Raw genomic sequence first — 27,942 nt, forward strand, 5'->3', positions numbered from 1 at the left:
CCCGGCGCCCCCTGAATCTTTTCGTCCGAGTAGTCAGTTACTCGGAAAAAGCGGTGCTCGAGTGCAAAAACACACCGAAACGAGTACGTTCGCTCATCTCTAGTGCTCGCTCATCTCTAATCCTTAGCCATGTTGAAGATTTTGTACCAGCTTTTAACGTTATTCCCTATCCTCAGGATAGGGGAATACTTTGGTAGGGGTCCAACTGCTGGGACACCCACGGATCCCAAAAACAAGGGTTCCAAAAGTTCCTCACATGAATGCAGTAGAGGTTGGTCATGTGTGCCACTGCTCATTCATTTCAATGGGAGCACTGGAGATTGCCGAGCATTTATACTTATGATACCTTCATTGATATAAATGGAGTGGCAGTGCACATGCATGACTTCCATTCATGCGAAAACTTTTGGGAACCTGTTCTCAGGACCCATGGTGGTTTCAAGTGTTGGACCCTTACTGATCATAAAGTTATCTCCTATTCTGTGGATAGGGAATAACTTTATAACTTGAAACAACCTCTTTAAAAGCTTGGGCAATTTAACAATTTCTTTACTTTTTAAGTTTTCAAAAAACATTTTTAAAAAATGTGACTATATATGTGATATTTAAAGGGCTTATCCAGAAATTTATAGCCTATCCACAGAATAGGCTATCAAAATCTAACCAGCAGAGGTCTGCCACTCGGGACCCCGCCAATCAGTTGACTGATAAGTGCTGCGCCTGCAATTACAAGCTGCGGCCACTACATGGGTTGGAGCTAACTGCTTCTGCCCTATACTCCTTTGTGTTGTGGTGTTGACAGCGGGCGCCCAATCAGCTGTTTGGCCAGGATCCCAAGTGGTGAACCCCAGCCGATCAACTATTAGTGACCTATCCTGAGTATAGGTCATCAATAGTATTTGACCAGAAAACCCATGTAACTTGTCATAATAAGTTCAGATGAGAATATCAAAAATTAATCAAATTGGATGTAAAAACCCTCTACATTGTAGGATTTTATTAGTATGAGGCCACTTGGTAACGTACATCATATTCAACCCAATTCTAACTTAGGTAAAAATAACTTTTTGATATTTTTTTGCTTTATTATGAGACCCAGATTCTTCCTCTGCACATCTGTTTCCACTTGAAATGCGAAAAAATGAAATAAAAATATCTACATCTACTGATTTGTTTTTGGACACTTCAAAATTCGGAAATATAATTAAAAATAATTAAATATTTTAGAATCTTTTTAGGGGCCGCAAACTGTATTTTCTAAGAAGCCATTAAATAATTTGCGCTCAGTAAATTTTAGCCAGACGGAATTAGCATTTTTTGCTGACAAATTTATTCAATGTCTTGAAATGTTTGATCATTAAGGAGTAAATAAATAATACACATTGACATACACATATTCCACAGCATTCGGCATACGAGGGACAATTTACATACTGTTTTTTGTTTTTTTTTAACCAATAAACCAAATTGCTTTTATTTGCTGTATTTAAAGAAAGTGACATAAAATGGTACAACAGAACCGTCAACATAAAAATGAGAATATAAAGTCAATAATAACTTAATAAAAAAAACCACCGGCTGTTAATCTGAGAATAGAATGACTTAAAATCTTAGAATATATTTTAATTTGGCAACAGATTTAAGTGCAATTTTACATTTTACTGTAGTGCGAAACAGTCATATCTTACAATGAATATGTCATATCCACCCATGGCCATCTACAGAAGGCAGTGCAGTATCTGCATTGACAGAAAGGAGCAGTGATGCCTTAAGAAATGTGAAGATGGTTTCTGCCATTTTTTGCATATTTGACAAGTGCTAATTTAGTTTTTAATCTGACCCATTTTTAAAATGTTCCGAGAATTTCTCAGTAGGGTGTGCCCAATGCGCCCTATAGGAGTGCATTCATGGATGCCCAAAGGTCAATTTTTAGGTCTGTAGCTTAAAGCGTTTGGGCTTCAATGCTAATTTTGCTCCTACCCAACTGCCATGTGGTACCGTTCTTACACAAGGGCCTGGGTGCAACTGCTGCTTCTTCTGCTTCCCCTATAGTTATGCCCTTGACTTTGAGGACAATTGCCACTAAGGTCCATAACATCGCTGGTGGGTCATCATGAAGATATGGCATAGAGTTTTTAGGACATCAACACTACATTCTGTTGGTGTTACATGATCATAAAAATTAGAGATTTGTAGGTGGAGTCTGATCTTGTTAGGGGGATTTATATTCGATTTTGTCTCACCACCTCTCATCTCTCCACCACATTCAGCTTGGCTTCTTTTAATGAGAGAATTAGCCAATTTTTGATATTCGTTCTTGGCAAATTAATAATTAGATGAATCAACCATTGTTGCCAGCATTACATAGCCCTGACTAGCCATAAAACTGCAAAACAAAAAGGTTAAAAACAATGTTTTCGAAAGGTCATAACTGCTTAGGTGAAGACAATCCGTAAGAATGACTTGCTTTCTAAGATCAATGGCAAATTAGTAAGTCATGCCAAATTAGACAGAGAAAAACACCTCTTTCCGTGTTTTGTGTATTTTAGGTTCTAGAAATACATGAAAATAAGACAAAATGTGTGTGTTCCGATACAGTGCAGAAGATGGTGTAGAAGATGATTGGTACCATAAAGCACAAGGAGAAAGGTGCAGAAGAAAGTCACTGAGATTTGTAATAGATACATAGAAGTCTCTCTTAGTCCAATATGTTAAAGTTATTATGACAACACAAATCAGACACTGAAGTCCTCAATGAATATGTCCAGTGTTCTCCAAAGTCCTTGCAGTCAAGTTATCCATCCATGGATTCCTTGTCCAGGCTTTACGATTGCATTATGCTCTAATTGTCATCCATTTCCAGTGTAAAAGTTTTAACCCATCCAAGCTTAATTCACAAATGGGAGCTTGGTTCATGTCTCATATCAAAACTGAGCATGGTCAACTTCGTCTAACCAAGAAGCAGGACTGGCAGGAAAATCTGGGTATCCACCACTACTACCAGTGGAGAGATCGGAACTTGGTCCATTTGCTCCTAATACCCTCATGGAAGGTGGTACTCCTTGTCCACCTTGAGCCATTATACCCAATCCAGCATCTGGGAATGCCAAGCTTGAAATCAATGGCTGGTGGCCTGGCATTGGCTGTAACGACGCTGGAGACTGAGGTATTCCATAGGGGCTATTGGATCTTAGGTCATGATACTGGTCTGAAGTTGGAATGCCACCATGTTCCAAAGAGAAGGCACCATTGCTTCCAGCCTGTCTACCCAAAACTGGAGACGCCTCATTTAAACTGTTATAAATCCCATTGGAATGGTTCATTTCTGAGATGGTGGGCTCATCTGAAAGGAAAACAAAGAGTATGCTTCATATTTCAGTTCAACATAAGTATTACTCATCATCTTAAGGATATATAGTAAGGAGATTTTATAATGGTGTCAAAATAGTATAGGGGATACAACAAGTAAAAGTATATGCTGGGCCTTAGGGTTTGAGAATGACCCAAGTCCCATTGTGCCTCGAATTATCACATTACATTACTACTGTATGCTCCAAAATATCTATACAATGCCCCAATCACCGGGGGCCAGAGCTATAGGGCTTTCAGAGGTAGCAATTTCACCTGGTGCCTGTGTGGGCCAAATTCCCTTCTGCCAAAGAAGAAGACACCAGGTTATAAATGGCACATTGTGGGTGGGAGTTTAATCTTCACTTGATCAGTTTATCTTGTATATTTGGCCATAGCTGGTTGACTATACTGACAATTACCTATCTATGATTCAACAAGTCCTTACCTGTAAAAGAAACTTCTGCATCACTGTCCGGACCTTCTTCCTGGATACTGTCCTTATCAGATTTCGAATTTCCTCTTGACCTTTTCATGTTTCTGAAATATTGCCCCCATCTTTGTCTCCCAGCATCTTTTTTTAATCTTTTCTCTTTCGCTCTTCTATTCTGGAACCAAACCTATCAATATAGTAACATTACAAAATAGTAGAAAATATTATTGGTGATTTTTACAAATTTTTTGTATTATACAACAAAACAATTACGTTAAAGACAATTAATGAAAAGTATTAAGATAGTTAAATAGTTAAAAATACGGATTATTGTACAATAAGATGCCAAATGTGTGATAAAATAATTAAATGTTGTAAATAAATACCTCAATTACTAAAATAAAATCTTTGTACATCACATGGTCTTCATTGCATGTTTTTAGTGAAAAATTAAATACTAAAATATGTGTAAAATCATATAAATCCGTTCCGTCAAACCGGAGTGTAAAGTTCTGTCTTACATTTCTTTTTATTGTCATTTATGGCTTTTGGCCTGCGCATTGAATTTCAATTACATTGATGATATCATTGTAATCCGACTAAAGTATAGCGAATTTCTAAAAATGGGCAATGTCCTCCAATAAAGTTTTCCTACTAACGGCCCCATCGAATAATTATGAAACGATTATAGTGTAAAATGACTTTATACGCGGTAATATTTCAGACGCTTCTCGCATGATAATGACATTCATAGCCATTAACAAAAATATTTTTTTAATTAAAAAGTTAAATACTAAATTGAAAAATACACATCATGAAATTTTTAATTTCATGCCATTGAATAAAGGTGCAATTAAAAAAAAAACAAAAAAACTTCAACTATTAGTAATGTAGTATAAATAATTGCACCGGTGCGGTTTGCCGTAATACATGCAAGGAGTTTTTTCTCCCCCCCCCCCCCCCATACAATTAGTATACATTTCCCTTTTAACATGCGGATCATTCCTTACCTGCACCACTCTCATATCCAGGCCTGTCTCCGATGACAGCTGCTCTCTGACGTGTCTGGCAGGTTTTGGGGAGTTGTTATAGGCATTTTTCAGTGTCTCCAGCTGCTTTGCCGTAATGGTCGTCCTTGGCCTTTTGGCTGTTGATTCTGCTTCTGTAATATATTGTGGGGGAAAGATGATGAGACGCCGATATTCAGTATCATGTTTGTAATTTTAATGTCGGATACGCATTAAGTCTTATCGTGGAAATTCTACTTATTTTCCACACAATTTCCTTAAAATTAAATTTGGAATTTTTTTTCGGATGTATAAAATTGTTTTAAAAAATTACCTTAATTTTATTTGAATTTGCTAAAGAAATTTTTGGATCTGGAGATTATTTTTGTCTTCTTCATCATATAAAATGAACATTAAATGAAAGAGGAAATACCTGACTCATGTTTGTGTTTTATTCATCAGTATCTTAAGAATTCTGGGATTGTGTTTTATGTAAGTCGGGTTTAAATCATGCCAAATAATTTTTTAGCACAGTTTACAGTTTTTTATGCAACAAAGTGAAATCTAAAAATTACATTATAGCCGAAATGAAGAAAAAAAATAAAATTACATTATAGACTATTAGTTGTCACACAATGACTCAATTTATCCGTATGGATATATATATTTTTTTTTTATATATATTTTTTTATTTTATTTTATTTTTTTTTTATTACAGAACTGTGAATTTTAAAATTCATTTTTTCTATGTTATGTTATTTACACAAGATTTGCTAAGTGTTACAATATTACGCTGTATTTATCCTCTAATGAGAATTAATAGTGGGATTAGAATGGCTTATTATGGTCATTTAGTGGACTGGGGTGTCTGAAGGATTTCTAAACAATAAAAGGGGGAATTGATCATCAAGGTAATTTTTACGCCATTTTTATGGCAGCTTTTTTCCCCTTCTCCAGTTTAATATACAATGCATGTATCAATTGATAAATGTGGTGCATCTTTAAATATGTCTACAGATGTGCAGTAACTTTGTACGTCATGTAGCTACTGGAGTGAGGTTGCAACAAATTTCTTGACTTTTTCAAAAAGTTGCAATTCTTAAATCTGTCAAAAAAATCTTCATTCCACTCAAACCCCGCCCATTTTTTAAAGACGCTTTTTGAAAAGTGGAGTGATAGGCGGAACATCTGTTCTAACTCATAAATGAAGTATTTTTTTCATATTAGGAGACACAAACTGCTACCAAGTGTGATCTTGGTTTAGGCCATATTTATGGGTGATTTCCCCATGCGATTGCGATATGAACAGAACTTGCATGAGAAAATGACCCACTATGTGTTTATACACATAAGTGATTAACATCGTAACAAAAAAGTCCACATGGCGCGTCTCAGTTTAAAGGGACATTAAACCTTGCACCCCGTTATCAGCCATTTTAGACATTTAGGCGGCTACAGTGCTCTTCTTGCAATTTCAGATGGGAAATCCCAATAGATCCCTACACCCATTATCATGCATAAATGTGAAGGATTTAGGGATGTCAGTTAAATGAGCTGTATGTCTAAGGCTGTAGTACTTAACCCCGTCCTAACTGCATATGCCTTACGCGGTTAGGACGTATATAGATGTCCACAACACATGCTTTGTATGCAGCGGGCTTGGGAGCCAAGCAGGATCCATACATGGCGGGTATCGGATGTTTTTCACTGCCGACACTCACCCACAACAGCTGCGATTGGAGATGATTCAAATTGCGGATGTCAACCCTTTAAATGCTGCTGACAGGTCTGAAATGTTATGTTTTAAATGTCCCAATTGATCAGGGTTTAAATATCCCAAATGGCCCCGGCCTGAAGCCTCCCAAGGCTGCCATGATTGTTCACCTATTAAGATGTGCCTGTGGCACGTCGTTAATAGCCTGTTAAAATGCAGTATAATACCACAATATTGCATTAGGCTGTATAAGCAATCAAAGAATCGCAAGTTCAAGTCCCCTATGAGGACTAAAAAAAAAACAAAAAGTAAAATAAAGATTTTTTAAATATTACAAAAAATATTACATTTTTAGTAATAGCCCTTTTTCCCAGTTGTAGAGTCAAAATAAAAAATTTAAAAAATTGGTATAGCTGCAACCATAAAAGTCCATTGTTTAAAAATATCACATTATTAATCCTGGACGTTGAACGCCATCAGAAAATACACAATGCCAGAAATGCACTTTTTGACCACCCCATCTTGAAGAAAAAATTGAATAAAAAAAGCGATCAAAAAATATTGTGAACGAACTACAGTTTTTTCAACACTTTATCTTGAATGTTAAATGCTACCATTGAAAAATACATTTCATCCCACAAAAAACATCCCCCTAGTTTTTTATGTTTCCGGTGACATATGTCACCGTAAAAAAAAAAGAACTGTGATTTTTGAAAGTGGAGACACCAGAAATACAGAATATGACCTGGATATAGGAGCATCAATAAACCTTGGTCATGAAGGGGTTAAATACCACTGTTAAACCATTGGAGGGCATTGCCACTTGCAGGGTGCACAGTTCCTTACCTCTCTGCTTGGCCGTTTCATAGTCAGCCTTGCAGACCAGCCTGCTGTCCTCCATTAGGTAAAACTCATCGCCAGTCGCTAGCTGTCTTTTACACACTATGCAGGAAAAGCAGTGCAGGTGGTATACAAACTCCTGGGCACGCCTCACCACCTGGGTGGGGGGGATTCCTTGTTGGCAGGCTGCACATTTTGTCCCAAACCTCCTAAAGAAAAAAAATAGAAATAAACATACATATAATAGAAGATATATCAGATTTAATTGTGTAGATTTGTCTTACAAAATATAGGGTGTACCTAGAGAAGGTAAACAAAAATAATTGGGGACTCTTTTGGGGTTGATGTACGCCAACTATCTCACCCAATCTCAAAAACAAGAAGGCCTACCATTCCTTATAAGAGAGAAAGACTCTAAGGGCCTCAGTCAAGTTTTTTAAGCACTTGTCGATTATGTTCTCCACACGTAATGGAGAGGGATCTCTGTAAAGGGTCTCCATTAGGGAAAGGAGATCGGAGCAACCAAAGCAGGAATCCGTACTCTACGATGTCTGCATGCACTCCATAGCAGCCCCAGGGATACTTCTATTGTACATACTAAGTAGATTTACAATGGTCTGGGTCCCTGGATAATAAGGAATATTGTCTTCCTGTGGGCGGATTGTTATGTTCTCCACAATTAATAGAGAGGGATCTCAGGGAAGGGTCAAGCCTCCATTTAGGGTTAAAGATAGGGGTAACAGGAGCCTCTACTCTACTATCTGTGCCCCATGGTAGCTCCAGGGGATACTCTATTGTACATATTAAGGAGTAGATTTAGAGTCCTACATGGAGGCCCCCTGTTCGTCCACGGCATTCATGGGTGCAACAGATAGGCAACGGTATCTCCTTTGACATCAACACCAAATGGAACAATGCTGTAGGTCATGGTTATTCTAGATCGGTGCTACAGACCCTCATCATCCAAACGAGATTACTAACTAACTAGATTTAGAGTGGTGTGGGCCCCTAGATAATAAGGAATATCACCTTCCTTTGGGAGGATTGCTATGTTCTCCACAATTAATAGAGAGGGATCTATGGGAAGGGTCAAGCCTCCATTAGGGGTAAGAGATAGGGGTAACAGGAGCCTCTACTTTACTATGTGTGCCCCATGGTAGCTCCAGGGGATACTCTATTGTACATACTAAGGAGTAGATTTACAATGGTCTGGGCCCCAAAGATAATAAGGAATATTGCCTTCCTTTGGGCGGATTGTTATGTTCTCCACAATTAATAGAGAGGGATGTCTGTGAAGGGTCTCACTTTTGTTAGGGAAGAGAGATAGAGGTAACAGGAGCCTCTGCTCTACTTCCTGTGCCCCATGGTAGCTCCAGGGGATACTCTATTGTACATACTAAGGAGTAGATTTATAGTGGTCTGGGCCCCTAGATAATAATGATCGTGGGCTTCCTTATGGGCTCATTGTTATGTTCTCCACAATTAATAGAGAGGGATCTCTTTGAAGGGTCTCACCTTCATTAGGAGAAGGAGATAGCAGCAACCACAGCAGGAACCCCTACTCTACTATGTTTGCTTTATAGCAACCCCAGGGGATACTTCTTTTGTACATACTTAGGGGCAAATATAGAGTGATCTGAATAATAATAAACATGGGCTTCCATATGGACCACCAAAGTTATAACACATTTGAGATTGAGTTAAGCAAATGCCTTTGAGGTGCATTTAAAGGGGTTACGATAGCTAATAAACGTATGATAACTGTAGTTCGACTGCGGGGACCCCCAGGAATCACGAGAACAGTGCACCCATATGCCCATTTAGTGAATGGAACAGCAGTATGCATGCATGGCCACCACTTGATTCACGTCTATGGGACTGATGCTGATAGCCAAGCACATCGCTTGCCTATCTTCAAACATAGTGGAGTGGTGATCACACATGCACACCACAGTCCTTTCACCTCGGGGACTTGTGGACCGCCATTCTCGTGATCCCTGGGTGCCCCACCCCTAGAGATCAAACATTTATCACCAATCCTATGGATAGATGAGAGATGATAAAACCCTTTAACTAATGAGTGTCTATTTTGTTTTTGTTGTTTTATGCATCTGACTCTATAACTATGCAGTATTTGGTCATGGCTGTAAGGTCGGTCTACCCATGTTGTGGTATACAAAAACATTCTCCCTTTAGTTAGCCCTATACTATATTTTTTAATACTTCAATTGCAGGAGTGGGGGAGTTGGAATCCACAAAATCAGATAAAGAGTGGCAGCCATACACTGCGCCACTACCAGTGTATGCCGTATAGTCATGATGGTGGCGTAGCTGCTAGCGGATGACTCTAGACGATGGATTGGCCCTTTACCTACCCCGTCATAATGACATTGATCACTACATTATGTTAAATTAGGAAGAAATTTCCTATATTTTACATATTTTTGTATATCTCTGTGCCGTATGCCTACCTGTGTATTAACACATCTTAATAGCGGTAGTGACACTTACTTGAAGAAGTCATCCTTGCAGTAGACGCTGTCCCCTCTGCTGAAGCACTTCTCGGCCAGCTGGATCTGACAGTCATTGCACTTGAGACATTTACTGTGCCAGTGTCTGTCCAACACTTTGAGAATAAACCTGTCCATGATGTGTTGATTGCAGCCGGCACACAAAGGGATTTCTGCAATAGGAAAACGCAGGCGTCAATTCTCCATTGGAAGTGTAGAAGTAGCAGTCAGACTTGGGCCCTGCTGTCTGGGGGGTCCAAAGGCCCCCCTGTCATATAAAACACCATCAGTATTGTAAGTTACACATGGAGGGGGGCTGTTACACATTTTACATCAGTGACCAGACGCTTCAGCTTATGTCCCTGCTGAGGAAACGAAACAAGCATCTATGTATAATAGTATAGTTAAATACATATGCTCACAAATCCCTAAAGCGACCCCCCGATCCTGGACCAACAAAGATGGCCGCATCGCTTCTCTGACTACCTGATACAGACTGTGCATTAGTATGCATCATTAGTCACTACTTGCTGCTTTGATTGGCCAATGTTGCTGACATGAGCAGTGCTGTCCGGTCAGATCAGCATGTTGTGACATAGACTATTAATGTATATTAATGCACAGTGTATATCAGGTGGAGAAGCGGTGCGGCCATCTTTGTTTTTCCAGGACCGGAGCTTCGCTTTAAAATAAATTCCTACAAGTGAACCTTGTGTCTTGTTCAGATTCACTTCTGTTCTGATCAATTTTTCAGTCTGTCTTTATAGCCATCAGATATCACATTTTCCTATATGGAGCTCGAAATCTCCAGCATAACTGCTAAACTTCTAGCTGCCTGCAGCCACCACTAGGGGGCACTTAAACATGTGAAGATTCCAATTTTAGTCCTATATTGCATATCCACAGAATATGCCATAAGTGAAATTGGGGATTTTCCACCTCTGGAAGCCACACCTGTCTCTAGTTTTGGCCCCACCATCCCCAGGTGACCTGGACAAAGTGGCCACGGGTGGCTGGAATTAGGCAAACAGCTGGGCATTACGTTATTTCTGTAATTTCCCTACAGTAGAAGTCAATAGGAGTTGTGCAACTGTTTCCATAACACCTGAGTTGCAGAAACAGAGTAGCTTGCTATACTACGCAGGTTGCGTAACTCCCATTGACTTCTATTGGAGTTACCGAAACAGCGTAGCCCAGCTGCTTCTATGGAGTGGTGTTTTCATGATGGTGATGTGTATAGTCAAGATGGGAACATCCCTTTAATGTATACTACAGTGTTTCCCTGAAATAAGACCCTGTCTTATATTAAGAGACACTAGGTCTTATTTTCGGGGGATGTCTTATTATACTTACCTAGCAGGCTTGGTCCAGGTCCCTCCTGCTGCTCTCCGGAGCTCTGACACGCTTCTTGTAGTCCTCGGCGATGCAGAGAAGATCACTTCCTGGTTATGTGATTAAGAAATCCTACCTCCAGGAAGTGATGTCTCTGATTGGTTCTTGAATGCTGCTCAGCCAATTAATGTTGCGCTCAATGAACCAATGAGAGGGCTGTGATTGGTTCATCATTGCTCTGAAGAGCAGCGGGAGGGACCTGGACCAAGCCTGCTATGTAATGTATTCTTCTTTTTAATGTAATGCATCTAGGGCTTATTTTCAGGGTAGGGCTTATATTTCAAGAATCCCCCAAAAAATCCTTTAAAATCTGAGTAGGGCTTATTTTCAGGGTAGGACTTATTTTCAGGGAAACAGTGTATTTTAATACTGAGTACCATATATGAACAGTATTCAGTAAGTTACTATGCTCCCCCTAGTGGCTGCTACAGGCAGCCAGCAAATTGTCATTTAACTCAGTATAAGCAGAGATTTAGAACATTGATCTCTATTTGGAGCTACTGAGATATGTGTAAGCGTCCTTTTACACAAACTGATTGTTGAGTGCCTAAGGGCCCAACAGTTGTCCTAGTGCTGATCGTTCCTGTGCTTTCATACAAGAGCGATAAATATTCATTGAATGGAGGCAGAGCGGTCAGGAGATCACTTCCTGTTACCGATCTCTATTCATAGTAAGCAAGCAGTCGTTCATAGATGAGCAACTGCCTATTTACACGGGCCGATGGTCGTTTGATTTTTACACCTACAGAAGGTGAATGAAGAATGATAAGCGAACAAATGATCATTTATCATCAAATATTGAATGAACAGGTTATCATGACATGCATTATGCTATCCTTCCTCCATCTGATTCATAATAGTAAAATAATTAGATCATGTTGATCTGTACTTAAGGATGATGAGAATATAAGGACTACTATTACTTATCTCCAAAACATTACTGATAATAAATATATAAAGACAGAAATAATACAAAAAGTAACAAAATACATATTGGGAAATGACTAATAGTGGTAATCTCCTGACTGTGTGGCTCCTAGTCACAGACCTCTCCCTCAGCGTTCCTAAATACAGACAATAACTATGTCTATTGTCTGGACACCTCTGGTCTCTCCCTGTGACCAATGAGAACAATATCCTGCCTAATGAGAACACAATGGAGAGTAGCTATACCTCATCATGGATATAGGACCACACAGGAGCAATGCTGCCTCCATATACTACAGAGTTCTCGCATGTCAGTAATAATCAGTAATTATAGAGGTGGCAAATGTCATCACACCTGAATATAAAAGGTGGTGGATTCTGAAGGCATATATGTGGGATGGATATAGAGGTAGATATACCAGAGCTGTACACATTACAGACGTCTGAAGGTAGATATGAGATGGATATAGAGGTAGCGTTCTATAGATAGATGAATGTATAGATAAATATTAGCTAAGTATTAGATGGCTATAGAGATAGATATATACTAGATGTATACAGAAGAGAGAGATCTATAGCTAAATAGATAGGAGATTGATATAGAGATAGCTATTTCATAGATTGATGTTAGATAAATGTATAGATAGATATTAGATGGATATCGAGGTAGATATATCATAGATGTACAGAGAGGAGAGATGTATAGATAGAGGTGAGATGTATATAGGGGTACATATTTGATAGATAGATGATAAATATTAGGTATCAGATGGATACTAAATGGATACAAGGTGTATATATAATAGATGCACACATGAAAGAGTGATCTATAGATGGCTACCTATATATCCATCTCATATCTAACTATAGAAATCTTTTTCATGTGTATATCTATGATAATTCTACCTCTATATCATCTCATATCTATCATCTATCTATTGAATAGCTACCTCTATATCGATCTTATATCTATTTATTTCATGAATATACACACGTGAGATGAATATATAGATAATGATATAAGTTAGATGGATATACATATATGATAGATATGAGATCGATATTAGATATATATTAGATTGATAGTAGATAGATATGAGATTGATATTAGGTATGAGATTGATGATAGATAGATATAGATAAGAGATTGATCATGGATAGATAGATAGATAGATAGATAGATAGATAGATAGAAGGTTGAGATTGGTAGTTATAAATAATAAATTGATGGATATTACATATATGTGTGATCAAGACAGGGAATATCTAGCTAATAGCTATAAAATATTTTGTTATCTATCTCAGATCAATCTATCTGTTTCACATCTATCTAATCTATCTCAGTATCTATCTTGTAATCACTGTGTATGACATGACTATGTGTTGGTAAATACTCCTACATATTTCAAAACTGGTACTATATAACTATTTTAAGGGATTCCGTTCATTCATCTAGTAAGAGGCATTTTAAAACAATGTATTAGATTAAAATAGATTAGATAGATGATGATAGATACTTGATTGTGATAGTTGATACAAGACAGATACAGATAGAGAGATATGGCATAGACAGTTATGTGATAGATATTTAGAAAGGTGGACAATTGGTAGGAGGATATGAGCTAATCACTACAGACAAAGTATTCAGACAGACATGTAGTATCCAGATAAAGCTACAATGTTGGAAACCTGTTTTATCTGATGTTCAGATATCAATGTCCGATCTGGTTTATAACTGTGACACATTGTCACTTTACTACAACATACCTGCACTGATACTACACTGCACAACATATTCTTTATTTACCCTGGATATAATTAGTGAGACGTTGTTAATGAAGAGACCAATAACTGTGTTTATAATGTCATTTAAAAACATAGATATTAAATAGATATAGATATTAGACAGATATGATAGATAATATAGATTTAAAAATATCATATATTTATGTATATAGATATAGAGTCTATATATAATCTTTTACAATCCTATATAATGAGCTAAAGAATGTGATATATTATAGAATAAATAGATCATGACATAAATTATAGAGATATTAGGTTGATGTTGGATTGCATTGATAGAGAGATATTATAATATAGATTATAGAGTTAAACCATAAATGTCTGCTTAAATTTAAGATAGATAATAGAATAAATAGATAATGAGATGGCTATAAAATTCTATATTATGTCCATGACTAATATTAGAAAGCTAGATAATAGATAGATACTAGAAGGATATTAGGTAGATGATAGATATTGGGTATTATAGAATAGATTGAAAATGAGATAAACAACCAATGAAGATACGGGTAGTTATTAGATTACATCTATAATAAAAAGATGGATAAATCTATCTATCCATCCATCCATCCATCCATCTATATAGACATATATATATATATATATATATATATATATATATATATATATATATATATATATGAGAGAGATAGATAGATATAGATAATATAAACATGATTACTGTATCCTGCAGTATGTTACCTTGCTTCTATCTATCTCATATCCATCCATCCATCCTCTAGGTACCTGGGAAGTCTTCCTGCTAATCCCTGCTGAGTGCAGGTGCAGGGAGGCAGCTTCTCTTCTGTACCATTAATTATGGATCTGCCTTTATTCTATCACATGGCGGCAGTGACTCTTGTCTTTTGTCTAGGAGATGTCTGATGAAATTTTAATGCTGTCTTTACTGTATGTCTCTGTACTCTTTTATTCTTAGTTTTTTTGTTTGCTATTTAGATGCTATATTTATGCTATAACGTAAAAAAAATGCAATTTAGGTTTCAGGTATAAAACCAAACACTTGTTGGATCAGTTTTTTTTAAAGCCCGGCATTTAAGTAATACACAGTATACAGGGCAGGTACGTTATAGGTGTGTTATACAATGATGTTACTAAACCACTCACAGCTACTGCTAAAATGTGTATTTTTTATGTGAAGAATAATGAAATTAGAGCTGGACTGCTAGTGAATAATTTGATAATTATTAAAAGTTACTACATGCCTGATGATGATTGCCGCATATATTAATTAAATTCTCATGACTAAAAAAAACACATTTCAGCACAGGCACTCCTGTAATGTATTATATTTAACGTGATACTCAGATATACAGACAGCTGCATCTATCATAGAACGAATTAGTTATTTAGATTTGTTTCCAAAATTCTACAATTACCTTTCCTACTTGAGCAAAAAAAAAATCCAAACACTAAACAAAGCAACAAAAACAACCCAAGAAAACAAAATTATGAGACCACATTTAATTGGAATCGATATATTTGTAGATCGGATAATACCGTTTTCCAGTGCAGGAAGCGACAGTGTAATAATAGGCAGAAATGGAGTAACATGATGAAAGCGCTGAAATTGGGGGCTTCGTGTGTATTTACGGAGGAATAGGGTTAATATTGTGGTGATTATTACAAGGATCCCTTAATATTACACCATGGTCATAATAAAGACGGGTGTATAAGGGTGACTGGAATTCACAACGATGTTTAGGATCCTGTAAACGATAGTAAAAGTACTGTATACAAGGACATATACTAATTGTAAGGTAACTGTATGGAGATGCAATATAATGTCATAATAAAGAAAAGGATAGAATATAAAGTAATCATGGAGAGTTTAACTATTTATAGTATACAGTATAATACTGGGATGGAAGATAACAAATTTGATACAATGCAGAATATAATAACTAGAGTATTTAAATAAAGCAGACTATGATATGTAAAATAGTAATAAAGAAAAGTATAATATCTGTAAAGCAGAAGGACAGAACATGATTTTAAAAAGTACAAACAGGAACCGTATAAAGTGGAATCGAATACATAATAGAATATAACGATGTGAACATGTATTTAGGAGAGCATAGCAAAGGTAAAATACAACATAACTACTACTACCATAGAATTTTCCCCATCTGTTGATGAATATTATAATAGAGAAGTGTATGGCTTAAATTGTTCATATCGTAATATATATATACATGGCCATAACAACCTAATAAGTGTAAATCTCTTATAATATCTAGAAAAAAACCCTACTGATATAGAAAAATACTAAATTGGTAAAAATGGTTATTTGGGCGTTTATAAATTTATAATAAATGTAAAGGAATATAATATAATATTATATATATATATATATATATATATATATATATATATATGGCACATAAATATAGAATATATATATTATATATATATATATATATATATATATATATATATATATATATATATATATTAGTAATAAATAGCAGAGTAATATATAGTATAGTAAAGTAAATAGTAGTATAGTAATAATATAGTAATAAATATATATGGCACATAAATATAGAATATATATTTTATACTGTTGTATGGAATATAATACACAATATAATCACCTACTAGAATTTTTTTTATTCATACAGATTATTGTAACGACTTTTGCACTATAATATACAACGATATAACAGCTGTATAACCGTCTACAATTCTAAAGGTAATGAATTTCTTTATATAATACATAGACCAATCCTAATATACAGACTAATCCTTATACCTCCATTGCATATATTTAACTATCACCCGGTCTTGTGGATTTTACCAGCTTTGTCCCGGGTGATTATTACGGTCTATACGGGTGTATTATATAGGATGGTATAATAGATGGAGAAAGTATTGTATAGATGATTTAGATGAAGGGTTCTAATAATGAGAGCTGGATAGGATTATCTGGCTAGTCATATATGTGGTCTAAGGAGGGGTATACAAATATATTAGAACAGGGATATATAATAATCCGAGTAGTATTCTGGAGCCGTGTCCATGGTGCTGATGATGATATAATAGGTGCTATATGTACTATATACCCCTGATCCTACTATAAAGCTGTGTGTCATTATGTTATTACACTGGATGTAGGGATCACCCATCAGGAGGGTCACCTACCTTTCCTCAGGTCTTCATTCTGAGCCAGAAGAGCAAACAACATGTCAGCACTGGCAGACTCCTTGCTGGGTGTTATCTCCTTTAGAGCATGATCCATCTCTCATCCCTTCCCCACAGCTGGGCTTCACCCCCTTCCTCCCCTAATCCGTAAAGGACCCCAATCTCCAGCAGCAGTTTTGGGGTACAGGCTCTTGGACAGTCAATCAGTGTGGAGCTTGGAGCTTGCAGAGCTGCTCTGAGCTCCCGCAGAAAGACAAGTGCTGCCGGCTGAGTGTGCAGGAGGCTGCTGTGCGATTGTCAGACACCAGGGGGAGTGTGTGAGCTGCATACACCTGATGGCTGCAACACCCAATATGCAAGGGAGAGATGCAATCTGATAGTCAGCCCACTCCAGGACCCTCTCCTTACCACCTCTGCTATCTGTCATTTTTATGTGGCTAGAAAATACATGAATAATGGAGATTGTCTCAGGCAGAAGCCAGGCTCTAATTATTCTACCTGATGTCTCCAAGAAAACAAAACACATTTATTTTTCTTCTACTTCATATTTCCATTTTCCTTTTACACCAGTGGGGGTTTAACTTGAAGATGTCTCCTATGTGATTGAATTTTCTTAATATGTATCAATCCATCCTAACTACTATATACAGGCAGATAGATAGATAGATAGATAGATAGATAGATAGATAGATAGATAGATAGATAGATAGATAGATAGATATAGCAGACCTAATGGTACCCTTACCCTTTGCCAATGGTTGCCAAAATAATTGGTCAAACAAGCAATTACAGGCGACTGTACACATGGCCCCCGACAGCTCACTGAAACAGAACGACTACTGAGTGACTTCTTGCTCAGTGTGAACAGGAGTCGCTCAGTCTCCAAATGACTGCCTGTTTACTGTGAATGGAGGCAGGCGGCCAGAAGAAATCTCCAGCCCGCTCCACCTCCATTATCTGACAGACTATCACTCCTGTGTCACTCAGTAGTAGTAGTTGCTGGGCTGGCTGTCATCTTGAACAGTTCATCATGGCTATGTTCTCTTTCACCCATGGCAAAGATTCAGTTCACTGCCCTAACCCTGTATCAATACCCTTGCCAAGGTAAAATGGCTTGCTGGCACCCAATAGTAACTCTTAGGGCCCTTTCCCATGGGTCAATAATCGTTCAGATTCTTGCCGGATCACGGAAATCTCAAGGTAATCATTCAGTGTAAATGCCGGCAGCAACTCAACGATGAACGATAATTCATTTGTTCGATTTCTGCAAGCATAAAAAACGGCCCGTGTAAACAGGTAGTGGCTCATCTATGGATGACGGCCTGTTTACTGTGAGCGGAGGCGGCCAGCCGGAAGTGATCTACATCCCACCCCGCCTGCATTCACAATGCGATCCTCGCTCCTATGTGAAGGCACTGGAGCAATTATCACTGGGATGACTATCAGGCGCTGAAGCGCTCAACAAATTTTCCATGTAAAAGGACCCCTACTCAGGAAACATGCCCAGCTACTTCCCTCACCTCAGCTATGCCCCATATGGTAGCAGTATGCATTTATATGTGGCTATCGATAGGACTGCTGCTAAATCGTTTTTGTTTTTTGTTTAATCTAGGGGCACAAAGAAAAAAGTTGCATAACAAACTCAGCTCTACTACATCTACTCAGTACTAGAAGGACATTGTTAATCTAATTAAGATTATACATGGCAAGTACTAAAAACGCTGCTACATTTTTATGTGTTGGATAGTTCAGTGGGCCAGGGTAATTCTATAATCACTATTAGTCCTCATCTTAATTGGGGGGATGCAAATCTGTAAGAACAAAACTCTATTAAAGCAGTAGGATGATGGCACCGGGTTGGCATCAGTACCTTGGTTCATTGGGCTTTGGCGTCCCATGATTATCTCTGTAAACATACTCCCTCCTTGTTAAGCTTGGTGTGAAGCAGTCCACTATGTGACTCAAGGTCCCACTACACCTGGTGCCAATCCAGGGTTTACATATAGTTCTATGGATGTTACATCAATTGTAATTAAAGGGGTTATCCAGTTGTCAACTATTGATGGCTTATCCACAGGATTGGCCATCAATAGTAGATCAGTGGTGGTCCAACAAACAGCACCCCCTTTGATGAGCTATTTGCACTCATGGGCTGAGCTGATTTGCGCAGGAAGTAGACAGCTCTGTTCTCATTACAGTGGCCAGTATTGGTATTACAGGCAAAGTTCCCATTCACTTCAGTGGGAACTTTGCCTGTAATACCAACCCTGGCCACTGCAATGGAAACGGAGCTGTCTGCTTCCTGCACAAAGCAGCCCATCCCAGAGAACTACTGGGAACTCTCACTGAAAATGGGCCATCAATAGTTTAAAAACCTGGCCAGAGGCCTGACAATCTTTATGTGATGCTTTGTTATTTTTATGTGTTTATCCTAATCGTAAAGATAAATTATCATTAAGGATTTGGATGGTTCGGTCCAGTCTTTTTGCTATCATACATTCCCCATCACCGATGCTCCTCAAAGGCTGTAATGGACAAAACATCTTTAGGTCTACAGGCAGATTTCAATAACTTACAAAGCAAATGGAACATCCCTAGATTGAAATCTTCCTTACAGATGAAGCATTGTGTATAGACTGAGCCTCATGCTGACCGTAGACATGTAGATGGTGAGCTCAAGGTCTGTAGAAGACCCTAAGCAAACATTTTGGGGGCCCTGTGTCCTTGTGCTGCATATATAACTTAAAGGGGTTGTTCAGGATTAGAAAAACATTGCTGCTTTCTTCCAGAAACAGCGCCACACCTGTCCACGAGTGGTATTGCAGCTCAGCTCTATTGAAGTGAATGTGACTACGTTACAACACCGCACACACTTGTGTACAGGGGTGGTGCTGTTTTTGGAAGAAAGCAGCCATGCTTTTATAATCCAGGACAAGGCCTTTAATACTATCTAGCTACAAGGTATTATAATAACACCATCACTGGGCCATTATTGCCCTTCACAAACATCCATATAAGGCCAGACGTACAAGGGCGAGTGTGATATCAGCCCGAGAAACTCGGACCAATACCGTGCGTGTAAACCTGCCATTTTTCCCATAGTAGTGTGATAGAGAGTCCCAATAACATAGAGAACCCAAATAATACCGCCTTACCCATCTCTAATATCAGCCCGGTTCCACGGAACATATACTACTACATGCTGGATAAAGTATACCGCCATACACTGCCAAAATAATAGTGCCATACAGTGCAGCAGGAACTGTACTGAGCAGGTGCGTGCCTCTCTTATACATCCCTGGCCATAGGTGTATATAGTCCTCCACCGCTCAAGGCCTTGGATTGGGATAGGGCAGGTTTGGTAAGAGTTAAGTCTCGGCGGCCCAGGCTCTGGAATAACAGTTTACCCTGGAAGCTGTGGGCAGCTCGATAAAAGCTCAGTTAGTCAGAACCCTGATAAATTTTATTGACACTGATCTTTGGAGTAAAAAGGCGTCTGGGGAAATCAAGTCTAGTGCTGAGGTGTATGCTGAGGATGAATTCAAAATCAATGTCCCATTTGCCTACATTTTGTGAGTATATGAAACACATTTTGGTGAAAGGTGGGAGATGTTTCACCGTTATATCCAACTTTTAGTCTTTAATAATAATTTTACACCTTATTGATCTGGCAGTTTTGAAGGAGTCGGACGACACTAATACCATAAAATGAGGATGATGGTGATTAATGAGGGAGGAGGGGGGTGCTGGGGGGATGCTGTACAATAGACAACTCTTCATCTCCTCCTTATATTGCCACTGCTGTAGAGGGAAAGGGTTAATCGTTTTCAGCAGCTGACCCCAGCTCCTCACAAGTCTATTAAAGGTTAATGGTATCTGGTCCAGCAAGGTGTATGTGTGTATGTGCAGGTATCTTATAGTACACCAGCAAATACAATGTATGCAAATGCTTATACTGCAACATTAGCAACAAAAATATCTATTTAACTTCCAATCTCCTGGAGATGGCCGGACAAACAGGCGGACAGAGGGGCATGAACTATAAGATAAGCTGACATACAGAAATTTACTTTCTCACCAGTTTACTTACAGGTAGTTGATATAATAATGATTATTATAATAAGTAGTTTATAATTTTGATGATTTAGACTCTATCTATCTCTCTCATATCTATTTAGCGCATATCTAATATCTATCTATTTAATATCTATCTACCTATCTATCGCATATCTATCTCATATCTATCAATCTTATATCCATGTATTGCATATTTATCTATATCTATCTATTATCTCTCTATCTAATATCTATTATCTATTATCTAGCTATCTAATATCTATCTATCTATCTCTGTCTTATATCCATGTATCGCATATTCATATATATCTATCTAACATCTATCTATTATCTCTCTATCTAATATCTTTATCTATTATCTAATATCTATCTAATATCTATTTAATATCTATCTATTATCTATCTCTCTCATGTCTATCTGTCTATCATATCCATCTATATCTATTTATCTGTCTAATATCTATCTATCTCATATCTATCTCTCTATCTCATATTCAACTCTATCTCATATCAGTCTATCTCACATCTGTCTCTCTGTCTTATATCCATCTATCTCATATTCATCGATATCTATTTATATATGTATCTTTCAGTTATTTCTCAAACTAATATTATCTATTATCTAATATCTACCTATCTAATATCTATCTATTTAATATCTATCATTCACATATCTGTTTATCTATCTTATATCCATCTATCTCATATTCATCTGTATCTATCTCTCTATTATCTCTCTCTATTTATCTACTTATTATCTAATATCTATCTAATATATTGCTATCTATCTATATATAATCTAATATCTATCTATTATCTATCTCCTATCTATCTTATATCCATCTGTCTTATATTCATCTATATCTATCATATCTATCTAATATCTAGCTATCTAGCTCATATTTATCTATATCTATTAACTAATTATCTATCAATCTAATATCTGTTTATCTATCTTCTATTAATTTAATATCTGTCAATCTATCTCATATCTATCTTATATCCATCTATATCATATTCAACTATATCTATTATCTCTCTAACATCTATTTATCTATTTTCTCTCTATCTAATATATCTAGTTATATATCTAATATCTATCATCTATTATCTAATATCTATCATCTATCTATCTTATATTCATCTCATATGCATTTATCTATCTATCTAATATTAATCTATCTGATATTCATCTATATATATGTATCTATCTATCTGATATTCATCTATGTCTATCTGATATCCATCTCATATCCATTTATCTATGTCATATCTATCTATCTGATATTCATCTCTATCTATTTATCTATATCTATCTCATATCCATCTATCTGTCTCTCTCATATCTATCTATCAGTCTATCTTATGTCTGTATCTATTTATCAATCTATCTGTCTGTCTACTTATCTGTCTGTAAGTCTATCTTATCTATCTATCTATGTAACTCTCCCATTTCTATTGTTCTAATTTTAGCCTATTAACTTTATTTTATATATTTTATCCTATCAAAAATATCTATCTATCCATCTATGTCATATCTATCTATCTATCTCATATCTATCTATCTATCTATCGCCTATTTATCTATCTATCTATCTATCTATCTATCTATCTATCTCTATCTCATATCTATCTATCTATCTCATATCTATCTATCTATCTATTCATCTCATATCTATCTATCTATCTATCTATCTCATATCTATCTATCTATCTATCTATCTATCTCTCATATCTATCTCTCATATCTATCTATCTATCTATCTATCTATCTATCTCATATCTATCTATCTATCCATCCATCTATGTCATATCTATCTCTCTATCTATCTTATATCCATCTATTTATCCATCCATCGATCTATCTCATATCCAAATATCTTTCTCTCTATCTATCTCATATCCAGATATATATTGATATGAGATAGAGAGATATAGATATGAGATAGATTTGACATAGATGGATGGATGGATAGATAGATAAATTTGATAAGATAAAATGTATATATAGAATAATGTCAATAGGCTGGAATTAGATAGAATGATAGGTATGTGTGAGTTACATATGTGATAGATGGATAAATAGATAGATAAATATGAGCTAAATATCCATCTATCTGTTTCATATCTATCTATCACATATCTAACTCTCACATATCTATTGTTCTATCTAATTCCAGCTTATTGACATTATTCCATATATCTATTTTATCCTATCAAATTTATTTATCTATCCATCTATGTCATATCTATCTCGTATCCATCTATCTACCGTATATCATATCCATATCTATCTGTCTATCTATCTGCCTGCCTGCATGTCTGTCTGCCTGTCTATTTCATACCTATCTATCTATATATCTCTGAGAAAGTGTTAGATAAATAGATAGATAGATAGATAGATAGATAGATATTAGATAGATAGACATGAGCGAGATAATGGGATATGTGATAGATATTAAATAAATAGATAAATTGATCTCATATCCTGGGGTGTAAGTATAGGGGGTGCAGAGAGTGCAGTCGCACCTGGGCCCAGGAGCCCTAGGGGGCCCATAAAGTCTCTCTTCCTCATATTGCAAACCAATACTATCAATGAAGCTTTATAGTTGGGGGCCCATTCCCAGATTCTGCACTGGGCCCAGCAGCTTCAAGTTGTGCCTCTGCATATCCATCTATCAATCTCATATCTCTCTATCTTAAATCCATCTATCGCTCTATCTATTTCATGTATCACATCTGTTTCATATATATCACATATCTCATTATCTATTTATCATCTGTCTCATATATATCTATCTCATATCTGCCATAGACACATATGAGAGATATGTAAGAGAAAGAGATATTAGATAGAGAAATATTAGATAGATATTAGAGAGCTACTAGAGAAATATGAGGGAGAGATATCAGATAGATATCAGAGCAAGAGATATTAGATTGATTGATTGACAGATAGATAGATTGACAGTTATTAGCTGGATATGATGGTAAGAAACAGTATTTGGGCCAGGTAAGTAATTTATTTTGAGTGCAAAGGTAGAATATCTATCTACTTTATTCTAGCCTATTCACATTATTCTATCTATCTATCTATCTTATCCTAGCCTATCAATCTAATATCATTATCTCTAGATCATAAGTATCTATGCATCTATGTATATAGACAGTGCAGTAGGAGTATATTCCACTCCATTTGTATATGATACATATCTCATTATTTAAGTTGAAATTTTATTTTCTGTTACGATCTATTGTAATTTGGTTTATTTGCCCCTCATGAAATGCTATAATCAGATTATGTTCTTAAAGCAGACAATAGATAGGGATAGATAGATAGATAGATAGATAGATAGATAGATAGATAGATAGATAGATAGATAGGAGATAGATAGATATGAGATAGATAGATAGATAGGAGATAGATAGATAGATAGATATGAGATAGATAGATAGATAGATAGATAGATAGATAGATAGGAGATAGATAGATAGATAGATAGATAGATAGATAAGCATCAATCTTTCCACCATCCATCCATGCTATATTCAATTTTTATTAACATATTTTTCAGTCAATAAGTATTGTATATATATATATTGGATGGTTGATAGATATAATACATATGAAAAGATATGAGCTAGATAACCATCCATCTATCCAGTATCAATCCAATATTTACCTTTCTAACATCCATCCATCCAATATTTATTGATGTATTTTTCTACCAATAAGAGATAGATAGATAGATAGATAAATAGATAGATAGATAGATAGATAGATAGATAGATAGATAGATAGATAGATAGATATGAGATAGATAGATATGAGATAGATAGATAGATAGATAGATAGATAGATAGATAGATAGATAGATAGGAGATAGATAGATATGAGATAGATAGATATGAGATAGATAGATAGGAGATAGATAGATAGATATGAGATAGATAGATAGATAGATAGATAGATAGATAGATAGATAGGAGATAGATAGATAGATAGATAGCAGATAGATAGATAGCAGATAGATAGATAGGAGATAGATAGATAGATAGGAGATAGATAGATAGATAGATAGATAGATAGATAGATAGATAGATAGATAGATAGATAGATAGAGCTGGATAAGATAGACTGATTGGTTGACAGATATTAGCTGGATGTCATGGAAACAAACAGTATATGGGCCAGGTAAGTAATTTTTGTTTTAGTACAAAGGTAGATGATCTATCTTTCTGATATCTATTTACCTATCTGCTTTATTCTAACCTATCACATATCTACCTATCTATTGATCGACCTCATATCTATCACATATATATATATATATAATACTTATTGCTAGAAAGATACATAATAAATATTGGATGGATGAATGTTAGAAAGATAAATATTGGATCGATACTGAAAGGATGGCTGATTATCTAATTCATGTATTTTATCTGTGTTATATTTATCATCCATCCAATATATATATACAATACTTATTGACAGAAAAATATGTCAATAAATTTTGGAGAGAGCATAGATGGATGGATAGTGGGAAGATGGATATTTATCTCCTATCTATCTATCTTATAATATTGATATTAAAAACTACTTACTATAATAATCATTGGTATATGAACTGCATGCCAAAATACTGCTGGGAAATGTAAGGTTATCTAAGAGTCTCATATCTATCTATCTATCTATCTATCTATCTCTCATATCTATCTATCTATCTATCTATCTATCTATCTCATATCTACCTAATTATCTGTCTATTTAAATTATGTTATTATATATATATCTAACTTGTTTATCCACAATAGTTTATGTATCTTCGTCTAGCTTATCTCTCTTATTATCTAATCTATCTATCTATCTATCTATCTATCTATCTATCTATCCATCCACCCACCTACGATTGTCTATCTATTTAGCCTATTCACATTATTCTATCAATTTAGCGATTGATTTTACAAGATAGATGGATATTAGCTATGCATAAGAGAGAGAAATAAATAGATATGAGGTAGATAGTTATAAGAAAGATGAAAGGATGGACTGTTATCCTAATGGGTATACTTACATTCAGTGCATATAACAGACTATTATAATAAGTAGTTTATAATATTGATATTATGGACCTATTTGCTGCCTCCAGAATAACGCTGTGCTGACAGCTGTGTGCAGTGTCCTATAATGTGCGGCATTGTGAGGCAGCAGGGGACAGCTGTATAGCGCCCGACCGTTCTCCCTGCAGCAGACCCCACTACCACAATGTACCACAAGACCCCCTCCCCACAGTGTGCTCCTCTCCTGCCACAATAACCGGCTACACTGCTGTAAACTGACAACACCAGCTGACACCACACAGCAACAAGAGGCATAGAATGTAACTAATAATAAATACCGCTCGATACAAATAGTGTCCTCAATTTATAAAATAGATGATTTCATATTATTATGGGTAGTTATGAATATAAAAAAATATAAAACTAAAAAACATAACAAAAATGACAAAATAAATGACAATAATAAAATAACAAAATAACTACCACCAAGGTAACAGAATGTCTGTAATTCTCATGATTCAATATATTCTGTAATGGAGACTTCTGATGGTTGGAACCTTGATCTGCCGATTATTTGGGTATCTGATATATAGATGATTAATATATCTCTAGCTTTCTCTATATTCTTGTATCGGCATTCATATAACATTTAAGCTTAGAAAAACCATTCTAAATCCTAAGAGGAACATAAAAATACATCATAAACAACACATAAAAATGTAGTAAACGAAAAATGCTAAATGAAAATAATAATAAAATAAAAAAATATTGATTATCGAGTAGTTTTAGCTACTTTTAAATATATAAAAACGAATTAAGGCATGGTGTTTTTTAATTTTGTTTTTATAAAGTAAAGGGGTAACCAGCAAAAGGAAATGCAAGAATAAGCAAACGTTTTCTAATGGGCAGCCTGCAAGTTCAGCTGAAACAATGAGTTACAAGAACAAGGGCTTCCCGGAGTCCTGCGGCTTTAACAATAAGGAGCAATTTCATGCTCAGCATTACATTAGAGGGGGCAATTTGTAAAATGCAACAGAAGTGACAGGAGCAGAGCCACTTACCTGCAGTGCCTTGGAAGCCACACATGTCTGAAGACTTCTGGCTGCTGGATCTCACCCTCTCCAGCAGCATGGTGCCCACTGTGCCAGGGATGACCACCTATTGTCTCAAACAACTAATACAGCAGCCAAAACGTATTGTGCGCCTCTAATGGCAGCCAGGGAGCAACATTCCCCCTTGTAGTCAGGTGAGCAGTTATCTTGTACTGTGTAACGGAAGAGCTGCCTCAAGTGTCACTGAGATCCTGGGCTGGAGGCTTGGTGAAGGTGATAGTGACAGGTGGAGCAGTTGCCTTGCAGAGCAGTGATATTGTTGCCTTGGTGGTCACTTTTCTGCTGGAACAGTGATATAGTGTCCCAGCTTTGCACAGGGTGGAGCAGTGATGTCAAGGTATTGGAGAGAGAGGACCAAAAATGGTCACCTGCTTGGTGGGATAGTGATGGGTGGGACAATGATGGATAAGTAGTCACTTGTTGGCTGAGGCTATTAGTATCCAGGATGCTGCTCCCCTGCTGTCCCAGTGCAGAGTGATGCTGCAGGAGTAGTAGCCTGGAGCATGGATGGGCGAGCAGGGGACTGGCATCAGGTGACCTCTCTTTGCCT

The 27,942-nt window shown here is 36.4% G+C and overlaps 1 protein-coding gene across 1 annotated transcript; it reads right to left on the reverse strand.

The window, feature by feature from the left end:
* Nucleotides 1–1,367: 1,367 nt before the first annotated feature.
* Nucleotides 1,368–27,781, reverse strand: LHX3 (LIM homeobox 3). The gene is made up of 6 exons (XM_066579758.1): nucleotides 27,342–27,781; nucleotides 9,854–10,025; nucleotides 7,349–7,551; nucleotides 4,792–4,943; nucleotides 3,797–3,968; nucleotides 1,368–3,343 (listed from the first exon to the last, which is right to left on the reverse strand). The coding sequence occupies exons 1-6, from the start codon at nucleotides 27,409–27,411 to the stop codon at nucleotides 2,925–2,927; spliced, it is 1,188 nt and encodes a 395-aa protein (XP_066435855.1). The 5' UTR covers nucleotides 27,412–27,781; the 3' UTR covers nucleotides 1,368–2,924.
* Nucleotides 27,782–27,942: the final 161 nt, after the last annotated feature.

The sequence above is a fragment of the Eleutherodactylus coqui genome, chromosome 10, assembly GCF_035609145.1.
Source record: "Eleutherodactylus coqui strain aEleCoq1 chromosome 10, aEleCoq1.hap1, whole genome shotgun sequence".
Taxonomy (NCBI): domain Eukaryota; kingdom Metazoa; phylum Chordata; class Amphibia; order Anura; family Eleutherodactylidae; genus Eleutherodactylus; species Eleutherodactylus coqui.

Excerpts from the sequence above, each read along its gene's own strand:
- LHX3 (XM_066579758.1), bottom strand. The coding sequence starts at position 27,411 with ATGCTGCTGGAGAGGGTGAGATCCAGCAGCCAGAAGTCTTCAGACATG. Across the intron at positions 4,944-7,348 it reads TGAAACGGCCAAGCAGAGAG|AAGCAGAATCAACAGCCAAA; the intron begins GTAAGGAACTGT and ends AATATATTACAG. Across the intron at positions 3,969-4,791 it reads TGGATATGAGAGTGGTGCAG|GTTTGGTTCCAGAATAGAAG; the intron begins GTAAGGAATGAT and ends CTATATTGATAG.